At 35.3% G+C, this 21,752-nt stretch overlaps 1 protein-coding gene across 1 annotated transcript; it reads right to left on the bottom strand.

Annotated features, from left to right (window-relative positions):
- Positions 1-4,844: 4,844 nt before the first annotated feature.
- Positions 4,845-19,931, bottom strand: Usp5 (ubiquitin specific protease 5). Its single transcript, XM_045748853.2, has 15 exons — positions 19,773-19,931; positions 18,556-18,681; positions 17,281-17,460; positions 16,209-16,355; positions 15,536-15,683; positions 14,611-14,723; positions 14,190-14,337; positions 12,659-12,845; positions 11,708-11,927; positions 11,345-11,508; positions 10,315-10,477; positions 9,374-9,527; positions 7,796-7,978; positions 6,669-6,897; positions 4,845-6,065 (listed from the first exon to the last, which is right to left on the bottom strand). Exons 1-15 carry the CDS (start codon positions 19,866-19,868, stop codon positions 5,888-5,890), a joined length of 2,436 nt encoding a protein of 811 aa, XP_045604809.2. The 5' UTR covers positions 19,869-19,931; the 3' UTR covers positions 4,845-5,887.
- Positions 19,932-21,752: the final 1,821 nt, after the last annotated feature.

The raw sequence follows: 21,752 nt of genomic DNA, 5'->3' as shown, positions 1-21,752 counted from the left end.
AATAAACTACTCTTTACAATTACTGTTAATGGGTTAACCGGGCACATATATATAGCTATTTTCATGTTTATACATCTTATACGCAATAACTATGTGTATAAGGGTAAAATTATTAAAAACATTCTGTGATAAATACAGTTTATACATATTGTACGTTAAGTAAAACAAATGCAGTGGATACTGTTCATATAATAACAAATTTTCGTCCGACAGCCTACATGTAACTAATAATCTTCAACTCCTGCATCCGCTATAATTTTTTTAAATGAGTTATATAACTATTTCATATTAAACCCGATAGTAATTAAATTTCTATCTCGAAAACATATTTATTTTATTGCTCAATTGTTGTGAAGACTCAAGACTATTAATAGCATGCAGCCGAAGCCAAAGTCAACACCGGGCGACGCTTGCATGCCGAAACTAACCAGCACGATATTATTAGTCTATTATAAATTACTAATGCCAAGACGCAGTGCACCGCCTCGCCCATTATCTAGTCTTATCAGCAATGGTAGCGTAAATTAACGATACCGGTAATAAAGATTGATGAAGAGCGAAATATGCTTTACCCCTTAGATTTCTTACCCTTTTTTAACGCAAGACCCCAATTGAGTGGATTACACACGTCCTCATTCCTCATAGGAAATGTAGATGTTTATCTCTCAGAATGTTTGGTAATATGTTTATTGTTTGTGATGTGTGTATATGTATGTATTAACACGATGTACTGAACGGGGTGAGAATAGCTTGAGCTACCTCATCCCTTTGTGCGTATTTTACCTCAATAAACTTATTTCAATTTCATTCCTCATCGCCACATTGTCGACACTGATCATCTTCACTAGTCTATCACTGCTCACTATGATCTCAAAATATGACAATATATATAAGATTGGTTTTGCATTATAACTGGATTGGTTTAGAAACAGAACGAAAGAGAGAAAATCATTAGGATTTTACCATATATTATTTCTAGAACAATGGCAAATATCACTACATAAGCAAGCTACAACCTATGAGATTTTTTTTTAATCAAAACATGGAACCGTCTCATTCTATATGATAACGGTGCCAGTGGACAGGTAAATACTACATGCCTCTGATCATTACATATAGGTTCTTGTAATATATATCTTTCCATTTATAGTAGGGATTCTTTGGACTTGAGTAATGTCTTTGCATCTACGCTGGCTTCAGTTGGAATAGGCGATTCCATACAAGTTTATTGCCCAATGAGTGGAAATCCATCTTCATTTATTGGGGTTCTTTTAAAGAAGTTGTCAGGAAAAATATCTTCCATTTTTTCAGTATTTTAAAGGTCTCGATTAGATCAGTCCACTCGTGTCCTCATAGATTGTAGAGCTGAATAACCATTTCTTTTTCCATAAAGTCGAAGGGTAGTTTAGTTAGTCTTAAGGTTTGATTATCTTTTTTCTTACAGCAGCTTCTATATTTACTCAAACAAACTTTCAGTGATTGGTGGATCATAACTCGGGGTCCTTTTCTATACAGTACTGATCTGCTGCAGAGTCGTGTTATGGTAGTTTGATGTGTACTGTTAAGTCCTACATAAAGAGATGCTTTCCACCTTCCCAAAAATTGTCATATGCAAATTTGATGATGTTATTACAAAAGGGTTGACCCAAAGATGGAGCCATGTGATACGCCAATTAAATTTTTTGGTTGGATTCTCTTTAAGACGATTCTTTGGTTTATCTTTAGTTTGATAAATTCTATTATTTTGCCATTTATGTAATGTTCATGCAGTTTTTGTGTCAATTTTTCACGTATACTGTATCTAAAGCCAGTGTACCTCTAGTTGGTTATCGTTTCCAAAATGTGAAATTACTAAGGCAGAATTTATTTGTCACAAAACCATGATGTGTTACATTTAAAAAGATTGTGCATTTCCTCCAAGAGCTTGCAGATTTGTGAGGTTAGGCCTACTGGTCTGTAATTTTCTACTAAACTTTGTTTTGCCTTTCTCAAAGACGAGTAAAATTTGCACATTTCCAATCTATAAATTTAGAAGAAAAAAAATTGGGCGAGTTTCAGTGATACTGTAGTTCTAATGTCTAGTACGAAAACTATGTCAAGTTCTTAATGTCAGTTGCCTTTTAGTGTCTATGTATAATTTCTTCTCATTTTCTAGGGTCCTACAGTAAATTTTGTCCTAGTTTTACTACTTATACAAACATGTAAATACTTGGTATCTTTCTTGATGATTTGTACCAGTTTCCATTCAGTTTTTTGGCCAAATCTGTTTTTCTGGATGTCTGCTTTTATTTTTTTTGCTTCTCAATCTATGCAATTCTTTGCATATTTATGCTCCTAATAGAGGTTGAGCTTTGTTAGAGCTCTTTGTTAGAGCTCTTGTTAGAGCCATCTGATAGCACAAGATTTAGAGTGCACTCACTTGGGTGGGCTTTGTTACGTGCTGTATGAGGAGCGTCCTGTGTAAAGTTAAGAAATTGCTCTCTTCCTTCAAATGCTTGCCAAATACTTGTTAATCTAGCTGCCCAAGTTCGTTTTTAAACTGAAAACCACTTTACACGTGATTATGTCTGAATGTTTCTAAAGCAGCAATTCACTCTTGTTCAAATGTTTCCTTCCTAAATACTTCACCCATGTAAATGAACAAATTCATCCATGTATTGCAAATACAAATAATTGCCAACAGAATCCAAAGATTTAACCAAACCTATTCTAGGACAAGCTGTCCACAATATTATACACTAATGATATTTATAAAAGAACTTTTTAATTGCACAATACAATATGTTAGAAATTATGAATGCATCTTTGGATGACAGAACCCAAGAATGGGTTGCCTCTAGCTTGTGATCTTAAAATTGCGTAATTTAGCGTCAAATTATTAAACTCCATTACAAGAGTTGGTGCTTCAGCTTCTGCCTTTATCACTTGATGCAGGTCTAGCTTCTGCTACTATTGCTGTGTTTGCTACCACTGAGCTATATTGCATCAACCGTGTTGTTGAATAATTCAACAACACAGGATATCAACATCCGGTGTTGTTGAATTCCTCATTGCAGTAGAGTCCTTTTATGAACATTATTGTATTGCACCTGCTCTTTCCATCTTATGAAAGGCAGATGGTACCCTGAATTCTCCTTCAAATATTTATTGTCCTCTTTTCTTTCTTTCCCCGATATCAGGATTCTCAACCCTAGTACTGTATATGCACACAAATCAAATATATTTACGAAGTTTCTGGCATTTGTGTAGAAGCTGTGATAAAGTGGCAGATGATGAGAATGGGGCCAGGTTGGAACACTGGGTATGGGATACTGGTGGGAGTTGACAGAAGGGAAAAAGAGTGGGTGGGTTAGGGAGGGGAAGGGATGGATGAACAGCAGACTAGCAGGGAAAACACAAAGGCACTAAGGAGGGTCAGAAATGAGCATACTAGGGGTCAGAGCAGCAGCAGAGTGTATTTGAAAATGACATAGCAGTTAAAGCCAAAGAACAGCCCTAGCTACTTCACAATGATAAGAATATCAAGTACCAAGTTATCAAATTTTTGTTTATGGCCACACTGAGAGCAACAGAGAGAGCTGCAAAGAACATCACTGGAGACCCAAGAAGGGCTTCAATATAAAGCAAGAGTGTAGGCCTAATTGTATTGTCGATGGAAGGAAAATTATATGGTAGCAACTGTGGATGGTTACCTTGTGATGATTTTGGGGATCAACGTCCCTGCGGCTCAATCCTCGACCAGGCCTCCTCCTGGATGAGGTAAAGAAATACTTGGATGAGTATTTCTTTACCTCATAAAGAAACATAAAATATAAACAGATTAGTGCTGTAGGACCACACCAAATTTTTTAGTAGCTAAAAAAAGACAGCAGCAGATATGTAAATAGCAATTAGGGAGCTCCAGAAATCTAAAACATTGCAAAATTGAAGTACAAATTGACAAAAAGAGACAAGTTCTTAAACTACAGACAAGTTTCAGCGACACGTATTCCATGTAAAGTACTGGAAAAGGTAAGGTTGATAACCAAGTTGGAAATACAAGCTGAGATAATTGGAAGATAATTGATCAGCTTACAGACTATCGGAAACTACAAACAGTTTTAGTGAAGGAGAATGTGTCAGGATGGAAGTAAGTGGTAGCAGGGTTTGATGATTGAAATACTACTGTCTTTAATCCAAGTAAATGACCTCCTGGAGGAAATAGTATTGTACATGGTAATGTTTGCCAACAATGCAAAACTCTTAAGATGGGCATGAACTGCATGATACTACAGGAAGACCTAGACAGGCTGCTAGTGTTCAAGACAACAAATGCAAAATAATGAAGTCTGAGAGACGATAGAAAGCAAAAAACACAGAAGAGAGAGTTGCAAAAATAAATGAAGGACCCAAGCAAGCTCACAATACAATCTTCAACACCACACACACAAAACAGAATAACAGCAGCAGCATATGAAAACCTAGAACAAAGTTGGCACTCAGGAACTTTAGCATCTATAAAAATGCTGTGCACATTATATACATAACTGGTACAAATATCAAAATATTGTTATTAGTCATGTACCTGAATACTTAATGAATAGTTGACTATAAAAATATATATATTATTGTACTTATTTATACAATACCTATTATAGTTAAACATTTTCAGTTTAAATTTGGCTTGAAGACACTCCGTGTATTTCAAATGAGACATTTCAATCGAGCTGTGACCAATTGTCACAATTCACTTGAAATATTATTTGGCATATAACGATTCATGTTTATAGCAGTAGATACGTGAAACTCAATGAAAAAAGACTATAAACTCATTCGATAATCCCTCATGAGTAATGATGAACAGCTAATATTTTTTAGCGTGTATTTACAGTTGATACATACAAAGACATGTACAACTATTTTCATATTTGGGCACTTAATTGAATAATTATAAATTATAAATATATCAAAATGTTTTTGGGTATGCAATTACATATGTTGGTGTATGTTCTAGAGAATGACAGCATGGGGACATGGATCTTTAGCTATCAAATGTGAAAAATAGCAATGCATATTAAGTGCACCTTTTATGATGATTTTCACTTTGATACAGGTACTTTTGTCAGCACAAATAATGCCTCAATTTTTGCACATATTTATGTAATAATTAATGACTCACTTTAAATGTAGAGACAGAGTAAAGAGGCCCTTCAGAGTAGTTAATAATTACTGTATAATTCTATTGGCAATATATTAAAGAAAAACCAAAAACAGTATCAAGCTGAATTAATGCGTATATAATGATCCTTCTAAAACACTATACTAAAATATTTAGACAGTAAACTGCATGTGAGGATGTCAGATGTAAGGCCTCTTACTTAATAATCATTATTATTTTGCATAAAATTTTGTACACAATGTCAGTAAAAATAATTTTGCATATATTTTCTGAATGTACAGGATACAATGTTTCTTGAAGATTCAAAGCTCGTTAAGGCTTTGTCTAATATGTCATTTATAACAACAATTTTAAAATATTACACACTATGTTGAACACAAAATTTATCATCAGAAAAGAACTATACAGTATTAAAGTGCTGAAGGTATGTTTCACTTTCACAGTACTCTATCACTTCTAAAATAGCTTAATTCATTTTATTTACTAAGATATTCATAATCCTAATAATCACAGGTCATGTGCAATACGTGCACAGTTATGTTCACTTCTTCACCGAGAAGGCAAAATGCCCAAGCAAATTATAGGATTCTAGTCTCAGTACCTAAGCATTCATTACCTTTAGTCTGAAAACACACTTTTTGATTCATAGGACATTGTCTCTTCTAGTTTTATAAACAAATAAAAAATTGCCATTTTGCTGGGCATCCAACAATCCTCTTGCAAATAGGACTATGTGGATACTCTTTTGTAGAGGTAAATGTACCCGAGGTCCAGGGGAGGATCGACAGACTTTGACACCTTGTTGTCATTGAAGATAGTCCACTCACCGTCCTTCTTTATGTGACATACATAGTGGCCTACAAATATGGATGTTCCCATGTGGCTTATAAAAGCACTCAGCTCGTATCTGGAATAAAAAAAAAAAGAGGGAAATTAATGACAATGCCGGCTTAAGTAATTCACAAAGCCATTTACTAAGGCGTCCAAAAATTTACAGCACAGTTCTGACACAATAACGCACTCTAATCAAGAGGAAAGTTAACTTCCATCATATAATACAGCGATCCAAGAAAATTGGTATTGCTTCCATTAATGTTAACATGTTAAAGATGTCCATTAACAAAAGTCAAACCAAGAAAATGTCTGAAAGCACTAATTAAAAACATCATATTTTAATTATACTGGTATATTATAATAATAATAATAATAATAATAAAAAGGCAAACTGTTCCAATCTACAAAAATGGTAGCAAAGAGGACCCTCTAAATTACAAATCTGTGTCATTGACAAAACACTAGAAAAAAGTAGTTGAAGCCAAATGGGTAGAATGCCTGGAGAGATAAGATAAGATAAAAGATGATATGGCTCTGAAATAGGAAGATCCTGTGTAAAATCTACTTAGTTTTTATGACAGCCACACAAATTTTACAAGAAAGTGATGGTTGAGTTGGCTACCCAGAATCCCCAATTGTGAATGAAGAATGAAGCCAACTGTATTAAGAGACTCACCTTGGAGAACCATTTGTGTAAGTGGGCTTCTGTGGAGGAGGAACTGCAGCTGCCCCACTCTGTGTTGCCAGCAATGAATCCAATTCATGTTGATGAGAAAATATCCAATCAGCAGCACGTTCTAGACTGTTGCTAGTCTCCTTAAGGGCAAGTGCTGCCTGTTCCCGAGTGAAGCCCATTGACATCAACATTGCCAAGCCTTCTTCATTTGGAGTAAAACTATCACTATCTGAAAATTAAACAAATATTATAAAGTTTTTATTTACTATCTGAAAGGCTGATAATTCCAGTACTGTACAAGATTGGATATTAATTGATCACGGAAGACATTTAAAGCAGGCACCTAAATTTCTTAAATTACAGTACAGAAGCATTACCTAAACTTCATTCTCTTAAAAAATGTCTCAACTACACTTTGAATATTATATTATGCCTCTCATCTCCAGTAAAGCATTCTATATATTTTACAGTATATATATATATATGTCGTACCTAGTAGCCAGAACGCACTTCTCTGCCTACTATGCAAGGCCCGATTTGCCTAATAAGCCAAGTTTTCATGAATTAATTATTTTTCGACTACCTAACCTAACTTTTTTGGCTACCTAACCTAACCTATAAAGATAGGTTAGGTTAGGTTAGGTTAGGTAGGGTTGGTTAGGTTCCGTCATATATCTACGTTAATTTTAACTCCAATAAAAAACAATTGACCTCATACATAATGAAATGGGAAGCTTTATCATTTCATAAGAAAATAAATAGAGAAAATATATTAATTATATATATATATATATATATATATTAATATATATATATTAATATATATATATATATATATTAATATATATATATTAATATATATATATATATATATATATATATATATATATATATATATATATATATATATATATATATATATATATATATTTATATATATATTTATTATATATATATATATATATATATTATTCAAAATAGCAGACTTAGAGGTTACATCTTCTTTGATGTTACATCTTTGTAACATCATTCTTTGATCACTCACTCACTCTGTGAGTGACCAGACTGGTAAAGCAGCATGTACAGGATGGCATCCCTCCCAATAGGAAGAAATCCCAGGGACTTACTTGAAGGTTTGTTTTCAATGACAAGTGGTTCAGCAAAGTCTGGATCGCTCATGTGTTCCATCACCCAATTCATTGCAGCTTCAGTGCCGTTGTTACCAGTAAGGTGGACAGCCTTTCTACAAGCCTCCCAGGGAAAGCCCATCTCTGCCAACTGTTGTACAATTCCAGCATCTATTTCAGGTTCTAGAAAAGTAAAATTCAAAATATAAAACAAGCAATTACATTTTATTAATTTTTAGTGCTGTACTGTATATACCCTAGTGCTTCAAATTAGACTAAAGCTGTGTTGCTAAATAGAACATTTAAACATGCAGAAATGTACAAAATGTAAAAAGGTAATTTAACAATTATAATATAGGAGAAAAATTGTACAAGTAAAGAACTGGGGCATGTGTTAAAAGTGTTAAAAATTGGCAAGACAAAATTAAATGCAATCAAAACCTAGCAAAACCAGATACAGTATATACACATGATAGCTTTGCTAGTAATCTTCTCTACCTTTGACAAAATTAATCCTGAAAAGGTTGAATACATTGAGAATTTTATTACATTTTTAATTTAATCTATGTTCTCTCTCTAATTGTGAACATTACAAACCACACAGTCACCTACATTACTGCATCCTGCTGTAACACCACTTCTCCCATCAACAGTTTGAGCTAGGTTACCAGGCCTTAATGTCTGTTGTAAATGCCACCTTTGCTCAACTTATGTCAATTCTCTGGCCCTCGGAGGTAAGCAACTAGCAAAATCACACATGTACAACAATGGGGACCATGAAACTGGTAGGGGGTTATGGCCCACTATTAAATACAGAAATACCAATGGAGTAGCATGATCATTACAATGAAACATGCAAGAAGCCATGTAAATATTGTAAAAAGCAGCCACTGTGGCAAATGGAGCAAAAACAAGAATCCAAGTATTCTGGGTTTTAGTGTTGGAACAATTGCCTAATCAACGAAGGGTCCTATCAAGGAGATGAAACATGGAGAGCAAGATTAGTGGACAAAGCAGATAAACACTTTAGCAGCATATCAGAGAGAGCACACAGGTTCAGTAATAGATCTGGTATTTATCTTAAATAAGGAAGATGCAGAGAATTTAAAATATAAGGAGTCACTAGGAGCCAGTGAGCAATGCATTATGTTTGATTATATTGTAAAAATTGAAAGCCGAGTCAGTTTAAGAAACAGTTTGAGAAGTACAAGAGAATACATAAGAGGGGACTACAGGCGAGTTAGTGCCTACCAGCATGATGTTTAGTGGGAGACTGAACTGGAAAGAAAGTCAGCAAAACAGACAATTGACTTAGTAACGCAAATGTATAGTAGCAATGTAACAGTTTATACCTATTGGGAGGGAAGTGGATGAGACAAGAACAAACCCAGGATTCAAAAACGCATGGATAAATTACACAGACCTAGATACAGACACACATACAGAGGCACTTGTGAGGGCCAGGAGTGAGTATACCAAAATCAAAAGGGCAGCAAAGTAGCAAATTATAGAAAAAGATTAAGGGATGTTTTTGCCAACAGGACAATTTTAATGAAAGAAATGCATTGTTAAACTTGCCCTTTGGTGGAGGAGCAGATGTTTCTGGTAGTTCTTCCTCCCCTGACTGAAGACCATAGCCTCTTAGTACAGACAAGTCCAGGCTCTCAGGCATATCAATGGATACATCATATTTCAATGGCACCCAATCTTGACCAATACCAAATTTCACTAGCTGAAAGAAAACAGACCAAATATGCATATTCTTTTAAAAATGCTTTCCACTCTACAATACTAAATTTAATTAACAAAAACAGCATGTGGTGAATCTTTGTGTATTATCTATAGAACTTCTTTCATTTGGTAGATTCAACAAAAATAAATCTGTATTCAAGATATCCTTGTTTAATTGAAGCTGGTATTTATCAAGAATCAGACTATGGAACAATTTTGCTATTTCATGCAAATAGGGGAAAATGGTCAATCTCCCCCATCCCTTCACATAATGATTCAACAATAGCCTCCAGTAACCCTGCAAAAGCTTCATGGTCCTAAGCAACTGGCTACCTATTGTGGACAATCAAACGTTCACTCTTGAATAGAGTCCACTCTTGGGCTGGACAGTAGTGACGGTCTCGCTTCATGCAGGTTGTCGTTCAATTCCTGGCCGTCCAAGTGGTTGGGCATCATTCCTTTTCCCCTCCGTCCCATCCCAAATCCTTATCCTGACCCCTTCCAAGTGCTATATAGTCGTAATGGCTTGGTACTTTCCCCCTGATAATTCCCTTCCCTCTTGAATAGATACATACTTATGATTTGAATATCTAGGGGATCATTATTTAACGATTCACAAATAGGCATTGCACGACAAACAAAATTATTATTGGCACAGTATATTAGCAGTGTTTTATTAAATTTACCAATATTGGAAGAGTAAAGGTGAATTTTTTGTGTATCAACAAGTTAAATGCCACAGTCAATGAATTAAATATAGTCTACTGTTTTTAACATATAATACCAACCTGAATGACTAGGAAATCTGGGAAAGTACGAAGGCGAGTAACTTTTTGCATGCTGACTTCCTTCTCCACAGCAGAGCTAAATGCAACTATTTGCTCTGGAGATGCTAACTTTGACAGACACACATCAAATGGTATTTTTATGCGCACTTGTTCCTCAGGCTGTCTGTAATAAAACAAAATTTCTTAGTCATTTGATTACAGAAAACACAAAAATCTTTCCAGTTTACAATGATAAATGCCTAATGCAGTCAAAACTAATTTTAACAATTTAAACTGAATTTGTCTGGGAATGTGGGAAGGATGAGGGTAGGAATTAGTCAACTAGCTTCCATCACTACGCCTCACAAGCTAGCTTTTAGACTTTTTAAATTTGCACATTTTAAGCTTTGTTTTATTTTCAATTTTACTTAAAACACTGGTAGCCAAGATTGGTCTGCTTCATACTGAAATTAGAGTGAACATGTAAATTCATGCACAAGTGTGCGATTCAAAGCATGTGCATGAATGTACACATTACACAAGCTGTACAACACAGTTGCACATTTCTCACCATAACATACGGCAAATTGAATGTTTAGGAAAACCGTACTATTAGGAAACTTTTTCAGAAAAAACCCTTGCTGTATTGAGTGTTTGGCTGAATATGGTAAAGGTTTCCAAGTCAGTCTAAAATTTCCTCAACATTCATTAATGATAAACCCTCTTAACACAATGCTACTAAAGTAAAGTTTCACCTCATGTGGCCAAGGTTTTAGACTGGCAAAGTGGATTTCCACTCAAGCAGAAAGACAGGTGCCAACTCTCAAGATGCATCAGATTTTCCGGAGCAGTCATTCTTTGCCATAATTAATGTGTTTTAATTAGAGAAAACAATAGAACATACATTTACATTGAAACCAAAATCATACCTCAGGTTGAATGAATTTTTATTTTTATCTTACAATGTCTACTATATAATTTAATTAAAATTTATATCTTGACTACCCTGGTATAATTAGTGAGAAAGTTAAACTGCAAAAGTACAACTTACACAGCTTTCTGTGCTGCTTGAGCCTCCACTTTACGTGCTTGGTAAGCTGCAACTTCTTCTTTATTTACAGCTTCTTCAACTGGTACCGGTAGGGGTAGATACTGGTCTGGTCTTGTTACATAACGAACCTTCCCACTTGCGCTGCACACAAACTTGTCCTCTACCTGTTCAACATATGTAAGATGAGACAAATGCCAAGGCTCATCTCTGGTCCTCTAGTCTGGCATATACCTTAACTGTGCTATTAAAGCTTATCGTCTACAATTCATCCAGTCATTCCTACCAATATATTTATATAAAAGGACAATTGTTTGTTTGTTAAGCATGACAGTGAGCAAGTAAAACAATAAAGTTGGTGCAAACCTCAAACTTGAAGCAGTTTCCAGGGTCAGATGCTCCAGCAGAGTTGCATGCTGTCATCTTTAGCACATGTTCCAAAAATTCCATGGCATCTTGCTGTTTCTTAGTTGAAAATTCAGCATGACCCTTTCCAACAAGTGTGCGGAACATAAGTGGAGACAAGCCAGGCTGCAAGTCGTCCGTGTCTTGGCTCTCATCAACCGTGTTAGGAGCTACCGAGTATCTGAAAAATGTAAAACAAAATTTCTGTGCAGTATCCTTTGATATGAATCTATGTAAATCGTGAAATCACAAATACATGGTAATATTTAATTATAATAGTCATTATTTCATTTCTCCACTTTTCTGGGAGTGGGTAGCCCAGAGTGAAAAGGGAAGCAGTACAATAAAAGATATTACATTACACCACCACACTACAGCAAATCATTCACAAGACTAGGTACGGTTCTCTTCAGGAGTTGCCAGTAACATACATGCCTCCTGGTGGACAGTCATCCAACATTCTGACCTATCAATCCTGGAATTTATGACTTCTCAATGCCTCCCTCCCTACTTCTGTCTGTCTGTGTCTTTCATTATCTTCATCTCTTCCAGTATTCCCTGTTACTTTGCCACTGGCATGAAATCCTCATGCTGTTAGCAACAAAACTAGTGCCAGAATCAAAAGGACTGAGCTACAAGGCTATAAAAGAAGCTTTTAATGAATACATCCAAATTGCATATCAAGGGTCCATTGTAGAGTATTTTAATTTCACCAATCTTCATTCACTCAAATATCAACTATTACAATAAAACGCTATTAATCTATAGTAACAATGTTCCCAAGTAGTGAACTGGAAATCCAGCTGCGTTGCCAACCTTATCAAAGTTCTAAATTTTTTATGGAATTCTAAGCAAATTTTCAAATGCTCCACGCTAAAAGTAGGATAAAATCTTTTGTGGGGCAGCACTTACCTTCCTGACAGCAAGCCATGTGCAAGTTTACCCATTTGAACATTAAAGTCTTCTGCAGGGTTTGTTCCTTTGTAACTTTCTCTGATGGTCTGACCATGACTGAAAAATCTCTCAATGAAGCTCGGAACAGAGAAGAGTACTTGCATTACAGAGTTTACATAGCAGGAGTTACCAAGATTTTTCATCCCTGTAAATGTATTAAAGGTAAAACATTAACAAGCATCACAGTTACCACACAAAGTCTTAGTTCTAACTCAACAAAAGGCATTGATATGCCTTTCTATTAATTACACTTCTGTATTTCTAATATCCTAACAAAAACTAATCTTCCAATATTTTTAAAGACTCTCTCAAAAGCTTTCCGGCACTTTAAAATTATACTTTTTGGCTGAAAATAATACCTTTCCATTCTCACATTAATTAATTTTTTAAAAAATAATAAATGTTGAATTCAGGAGACCATATAAATAGGTTACTTGAAAAATAACTACCAAATCTTCTTGCTAGGCTAACAGACCTTACAATTAACAATACTCAGGTAAAAGTCACAATCAAGCTTTGAGTTCATATTAAGATCACTACATATGATTAGACATATGATTAGACTTGCATGCATCATTTCCCCTTAGCAAAACATAACTTAGGTGGGGAAATTCCCCTCATCACAAGTACACATCTTCATGTAAACAAATTTACTTTCACTCTTTTCCAGCATATTTGAAGCAGCTGACAATGAAAAGAGATTGTGAAATATACCTTGAAATTGAAAGCCTTTGATACTATACAAAAGACTGACTAGGAAGGCATATATACATTAAATTAGAGGGGTTACCTTAAACTGGATTAGGATGATCATGCTAGCAAGTATGTTAATTTCTCTGACTCTAATGGCGAGGTCTTTGACCCCGAATAAATGTTACATCAGTTCAAGGCTTAACATGCAGAAGATACTGCATACTAGCACATAGTGTCATAAAAGAGATGGATTTGCAAATTCTCCATGAAGTAAAAAATACATCTACATTGGGAATTTAACATATAACCAAGAAGTGTCAAGGCTATAACATCCTTGGGCGCTTCTATACTCTGTGAAGCATCTCTGTAGGGTCCCCAGTGCGGGACAACCATATAAACGTCAAAGAGCTCTAGGAATTATGATTATCAAGAATCTTGTTAAAAAATCAATGTATAATGTACAAATTGGCAACTATGATACTGGGATTCTGATATAAAAAATCAATAATTAGACTGAAAATGCACAAAGAAATCACATTGATGTGATGCGGGTGAGAAAATAAAATGGAGCCATGCGGAGGATTGAAACCTGCACCATGGAACCACGCCCAATCCCACACCTTAAGCAAATCTTTAATGAATGCAAGTACTGTAGTCACTTTTGATGTCTCGTCTTTGAACTAGATGTCTCATCAAATTATGAATAACACTTCATTTGCCTAGCTTTCATGACCATGTTACTTCCACTATACCATTGTACATATAATAAATAATATTAACATAATTAAATCATTACCTGTGAAACCGGGTCCAAACTTTGGTACAAGCTTTGCTCCCGATTCAGTAAGCCGCGACCATTCCCAGGCACGTTGGTTATAATCAATCTCCAACTCGAGCATCGTTTTCTCAGTTTTCTCCATCACTTTAACATTAATACCAAAATGCTGAAAGGAGACAAATATGTCTTAGTAACTACAGCATTTTTACTCTATAGAAAGATATTTATAACTCTTCAGTCATTATCCTCTTAAGGAGCAAAAAATCCACTGTACAGCACACTTTTAAAGTGTTAACACCCAAAATAGTAAAGAAAACTGTTGCAAGATGTTACATCCTTTCACAATAATAGCATGAGAAACTGTGTACTTTAATGTACAATAGTGCCTAGTTCTATATATGTTGGATCGCAAAACTATGAAATTATAAAAATTACTCACTGCCAAATGCTTCAAAAGATCAGGGTCTAGAACCATGTCATCTTCATCATAACTATATACATCTGCATTTCCATCCTGTGTAATGGTTCCAAGCTTCACAGAAAGCGGGTACTCTGAAAGGGTGGGTAATGCTGTATATAGATTTACAGAGAATGAAACAACATACTTAATGGAAGAGTAAGATTAAATAATAGTAAGTACAGTTGACCTCATGAATAAATTATTAGAACAAAAATGGAATATAGAAACGAGAAAGAACACTATGTTTTAGACATACGTATATGCAGACGGGGTTAAAATACTTGGGAATGACTTTCACACTAAACTCACAAATTAAAATACATGTTGGTCCCCCCCCCCTCATCAGTGCATCATAATATAGATGCATGATACTGGTCAAGGGAAGGGAACTATCAGGGGAAAGCACCAAGCCATTACAACTATATAGCACTTGGAAGGGGTCAGGATAAGGATTTGGGATGGGGCGGGAAGGAATGGTGCCCAACCACTTGGACGGTCGGGGATTGAACGCCGGCCTGCATGACGCGAGACCATCGCGCTACCATCCAGCCCAAGTGGTTGGGCAAAGGACAAACAAAAATGTCCTTTATAAGAATCTTAATTTGTGGGTTTGCTGTGCATTTTTTTCCATTTACAGAATTGTGACAATTTTCTTGGGCATGACATACTACAAGGACAAATGAACTAATGTATTGAATCAGAATTTCACACAATATAAACTGGAGACATTCAGAAAAGCAACAGTGCCAAAGGACCTGGTTTGAAGTGATAATAAAAGTAACATAGCAGTCTACAAATTTTCTGAACAATAAAATAAGAGCTTCTTGCCTAGGTTTAAATACTAAAAAGAATTTATACTCTAAAGACAAATATTTTACACTAATTTATTACATGTGAAACTCACTTGTCTTTTCATAGTGTTCAAGAGCATGGTTGTTGCCGCCTGAACCATCCAACTGTCTTCGCCCACAGAGAATTTTTCCATCAGTAAGGTTTAGCCAGAGATTTTCAGTTTTGTCACACTCCTCACACTTCCAGCCATTAGGTAGAACCTAATAATTAGACAAAGATGGCTGAAACCCCGGGATTGGAAAAAAAAGGGACACTCGGTACTTTACTTATCAATACTATACATATAATAAAGCAAACCAAACTGTTTAGAGTACCTCATGCAAGGCCTATATCCCTGCTCCAAAAGAAGTCTTCCTGGTTATAACAAACTTAAGAATTCAGGATACAATTTTATTTACACTTTGACAAGATAATTATGGATTACCTGTGAGACCAGTCTCCATTCTATCCTAGGAAGCCAAACACAATTTTTTTTTATTTACTAGAAACAGTTGCAGAAGAGCTCATTAAACCAAAGAAATAAATAGGCAGCCAAAACATAAAATAAATTCCGATTAAAAAATTTAAAATACACAGTAATTATTAAAACACAGAACTGTAATTTGTGTTAAGGATAATGCCATTTCTTCATTTCTGGTTCACTATCAGGGAAATGGAAAGGTGCACACACTAGAAGTGCACAATTAACCATGCACTCAGATAACCCCACAACAAATGAAGTGTACCTTGACACCATTATCAAGCTGCTTAAGTGTATCCGCATGTTTGGTGATCTGCCGTACTTCCCCATCCCAAGCACCAGCTGCTGCCTCAACTTCAGCTAAGTGAAGAGCTGACTCTGCTTTCAAAATGCCTGCCACACTTTGCTGCACCTGTTGGGCAGAAATACACAGTAGAGTATTGTTACCCAAAGCAGAAATCTTATATTGCATTATATTATGTATGACAGTACGCTAGACATTTGTGACTGCTGTAGTATCAGGATCTTTAGGTACCCACTACCTAAAACTAGTAGGTGCAGTCTTCGGTGCCAAAAAGCTATAATAAAAAAGTTGATGCAAAACTTTAACTTGATAAAATAAAAATTTAACTTTACTGCACACTGTACATAGAGCAAGTTGCACATACCAGTGCTGTATACTCCTGTATATCAAATTCGTATGTTATACATAACCGATAATCGGCAAGCATTACATTTTATGAATACATTAAATTATATAGTGGCATTCAAAACAGTTGTTTTATGTACAGTAAATCCAAATCTTGGTAAAAGTTCGTCTCAAATACAACCATCCATAGATACCTTATTTGCCACCAAAAAATAATGGCACCTGAAGCGAGCCAACTGGTTCAATTAAACCACTGCACCTAATCTATAACATACTTTCATACCAAAATCTATTTTTTATTATTGCTTATAATTATACATCGCTAATACTAATATTGTCATCTTAATACTGTTTTGAGAAAACAAAAATTCTGGTTATCCAAAGGTCTAAATAAATTAAAGTGGGTTCAATCCCAGTTAAGAACTCCAGACAATCAAGAGTCCAATGTGATATCTTCACCATTCAACCTACAATCTATCAATTCCTTCATTCCAAGCATGTTTTCAAACCACTTTCACATCAACCCTCCTGTTAACTGTTCCTTTTCAACAGCCTTGCTGTACAGTACATTACTACACTTCTGCTACTTCACTCCAATACTTACCATCTGCTCAAACCAAATTTTGACAAATTTGTACTTAAATTTAATTCCTGAATAATGCTTGTGTGTCACACAAAGGAAACTTACAATTTCTGGGAGGTCTGCATTAGGTAGTGGAATGACATCAAAGTCTGGTAGGATCACCACCGAGTTATGTTCCTTATATTCATATTTCTTCTTGTTAGCATCTGGGTTGAAACCACCTTCTACACCAATTGCAAGTCGTGCAATCTTTTTCTCAGGCTCCATTTCCTTCTCGGGAGGAAGCTAGAAAATTATAATTTGTAAAATAAACAACATTTACTGAAACATGAAAAAAATGCATGTCTAAATTACTGAATTATACCAACATGTTCAGTAACCATTCACTCAAGACCCTTTGAACTCCTCAATATTCTTATACAGTATATATAATTGTTTGAAAATATGAAGTAACCATTATCAGTTTTGTATGGCTATACTTCCTACATTTGCTTAACTCACTACAACTGCAAGGGTAGTAAACTTTGATAAGAAATTATAAATAATATGCACCAAATTTAAGTACAATTAAAAATTATCTTATTGTAAATTTAAAATTATTGTTTTAGGACACACTCATGCAAGGTCTTGCTGGTCCCATGGACAGAATTAAGGATTCAGAACACAGCAATATTCCGCACCAGAGCAAAATGCCTCTTATCAAACGTGTAAGCTTATACCTGTGTAAAACAAGCACTGGGAAATTCAGGACTCGATCCAGCAGGAAATGACCTCTTCAAGCTCATTCAAATACAGTATGGTACAGTACTTAAATTTTTTCAAAGTAGTTACATCACAAGAACTACAATTGGCTACAATTATAGTGTTTGCCTATTAAAGGACCAAACTTATGGATGCTATTGGCAAAATGAAACATTCATCAATGTGAAATTAATATAATATTGAATACTTTATATTTGTAATTCAAAACATTTGCAGAATAGTTTCATTACCAAGTTACAAAGGAGATGGGGAAGGAACTATATAGAGGAGGAAATCTATTATGAATTAATACACACAAGTGTCACCATTTACCCATAAATGCAAAATATAATTTTGCATGCTGCTCAAGTTCTATAATCTATAGTGGCCTCCACGTGTCTCAATTGTAGCCTAGGCCAAGGACTATAAAAATACAAAATAGATCAACTAACTTTTTGCTCAAAACTATGACCTACAGAGAGCAAAATATAATGGAAGGGTATAGGGCAAACCAAACCAGCATTTACCTAATGCATGAAACTGAAAAATATGTTTAGTGTAATCATTATAAAGTAGATCAAAGTACATTAGTGACAATTTCATTAATTTTTTTAAAAGGACTAATAGAACAAGTCATACCTCCTTTTTACTCCGCTTAAGATGCAAGAAGACATGGTTCCCCGACTGGTGTGAATATCGTACAACATGTTCTTTGCTCCACCCAAGAAAGGTGTTCAAACATACATATAACCCAGTCTCACTATCCTGTTGAGAAATATTTTGTATTAGACATTTCAACTCAAAATGTAAATAATGCAATAAAATATAGTATATAATACAAGGTGGTAACCTGCCAATACCACACAATACCATAAATATACATTACAGACTATATACTTTAATATACAGTACTTATATACTGCAGTACATACATTCTAGATGCACTTTATATGTGCATCTGATATGAATACAACAACAATTATGTAACATGTCGCTTAGATACAAAGAACCAGATCACTGATCCCCAGAACCAGCCCAAGGTGGCCATAGTTGTGTTGCTGATATGATAGTTGTGAAGTGTACAACTATCATCATTAGGGTAAATTAAGAAGCTATACAACCCAAGTCCAACCCAAGGATTGTGAATACATTGGACACAGGTCCAATGTATTCTACATTACATTCTACATTGGTCACTACATTATTTGGATACGGTTGATGAACACATCTCTTTACATGCAACTATTTTCATTCATTTTCCAAAATGTCAGTTTTTGCCCTTTCCTCTATTATAATATACCCCAGATGTATTACGGTGACTGCCACAATGTCAACAAACTCTCCAAATAGCAATAAAATTACCTACTTATAATTATCTTACATAACTTACCAACAAATAAGGTAGACGGTAATTACCTACTTGTAATTATGTTAGATGATTAATAAGGACCTGCCCAAAACGCTATGCGTGTTAGTGGCTTTACAAAAAAATGTAAAAACATCAATGTTACATATTCCCACAAAGCCAAAGGATCTTGTATATATAAATAAATCAATAAATAACACTACAATGGCCTCAAGTGACCACGTAAACAATGTCTCCTGATGGGGGGGGGGGGTAATATTGACTCCCTCCTCTACTATGTTCTGACACAATTACCAGGGGTAATTTTTGCTTCAATTCAAGCTGGTGAAGTGTATTATAATAGAGTAATTCATTGATATAACTGGTGGCCAGAATGTGATCCCTGGAGGAGGTGAGGTCGCTGGAGACCTGCTCTCAGCCTCCCTCTCACTACTCTCCTTCTCTACCCTTTATTGTCACCTCTACTCCACGCTTGATGGCCAACACTCACCGGGGTGTCGAAGCTGAACATGCACTCATCCTTGTACACTCTGTCCCCACCTTTGGGAATGCGAATTTGGTTAAAATATTTCCGCAGCTTCTCCATGGTTGGAACTCCAAAAGGCTGACCCGAACCTCAGTTATTTCCACCCACTAAATGTTTACTATTCACTACCTCTATGTGTACAAGTATTATTGTACTAAATATACCAAAAATATATATATATATATATCATCTTATAGAATACAGTGTATATTTGTGCCATACTATCTTTGCATAAATCGATATATTCAGTGTAAATAATTAATGAGGCACAGGAGACGAGCCTACTCATTATTATTTATTTATATGTGAATACCAACTTGCTTTGCCAATTATTGCATATAATATTGTTATTACCACCAATTACTTAATTTCATTAGTCATTAACAAGAATAATAATAACTGTATGCCGTTAAAATCAGGAGAGCCTGTTTGTGAACCATCACCTATACAATGACGAACACTAAATTATCGCGGCGTCAATTAATGCTTCCATGACTTTTCCAGCGGAATTTTAAAATGATGAATTGTATTAGAATTTACCATTTCGGAGGATGAGATTCAATGGGTTTATTACCCTAATAGGGTTAAGGCATATCTTTATGTATTATCATTGTTATATATTGCTTGAATATCTCTCATATCAGTGTTTGCCCGAGCCGCATACTACATATATATAGTGTAGTATGTACACTAGTAGGACATAGTATGTACTAGTTCTATCTAGTAATCCAACATTATGTTTGTAACTCATTTTTCAATGTATGTACCTTTATCTGAATAAACATCTTATCTATGTTGTTTGTTAGCTTACTAACACTTGTTTATACATGATTAGTATTAATATTGTTTATCCCATTGTACATATAAAATTATTTGTTATCTGAATTACTGTAAGTTTTGCCCGAAACACTTTGTGGCCTCATTTTATATGCTACACCTGTACCTGCAAGTGTACCCTTGTGCTCTTTGTATGCACATTCTTATTAATAATAATTATGGTTATGTTCTCTGTCCTGCAATGTGGCTTGTTGAGCTTGAAACTGTTGCCCCTTGTGCGAGTTATACCGGACCTTTTGAAGGGTGATAATATTTAATATGCTAGGTTGAGGCAAGTACAAAATACAAATACAAATATTTATTCAGGTAAAGTACATACATACAAGGTGAAATACAAAAGTTGATAGAGTTATAAACAGAGCTAGTACATACAATGCCTAAAGACACTATTACGCAAAGCGTTTCGGGCAGGAAAAACACTAAAACTAAAACTTAATACTATCATACTATTAGTGACTTAATAAGTCACTATCTATGCACTGTAGTGCAATATTTGCAATGTCTAATAAATATCAAAAGCGAGCTGTGTCGGCAGTGGTGAGGTAACATCTATATATATTCTAAATAATGCATGTAACAACCCTCAGGAGCGGGGCTGTAACTTGTTACAGCCCCGCTCCTGTGCCAGGGAAGCCTACTACGGGCTCACCATAGCCCGTGCTACTTGGAACTTTTTGTTCCCAGTAGCCGAATCTATAACAACAACAACAGCATGTAACAAAGTCAAAGAGTCTAGCCAAAGTTGCTTCTTGACGTTTAGCTTGACAATTGTACTCTATGGTACAGTAGAGCAGATGTGCCAGCTACTTTGTCACAGATAAAGTAGCTGGCAAATCTGAATAACCCATATCATATGGGTTATTCATCCTGTCACTTGTATCCTATAGACACCGCTGGGACTCGGTTAACTGTCAATTGCCAAATTAGGATACTGTCTACCCTCAAATTTGTAGTAGTAACGCTGGAGGTACTACCCTGCAGGGTCTGACATTAAAGGTCGTTTGTGTCCTAGCAGTGCCGGCTCACACGGTGAACAACGACCATAATAATCAATACATGTAAATTCCTCACATTAAAGAAATTCCTTCCTTATCTTTCTACTTCATG

The sequence above is a fragment of the Procambarus clarkii genome, chromosome 2 (assembly GCF_040958095.1).
Source record: "Procambarus clarkii isolate CNS0578487 chromosome 2, FALCON_Pclarkii_2.0, whole genome shotgun sequence".
Lineage (NCBI taxonomy): Eukaryota > Metazoa > Arthropoda > Malacostraca > Decapoda > Cambaridae > Procambarus > Procambarus clarkii.
The sequence above is the reverse complement of the archived record's forward strand: the minus strand, read 5'-3'. Positions and strand labels throughout refer to the sequence as shown.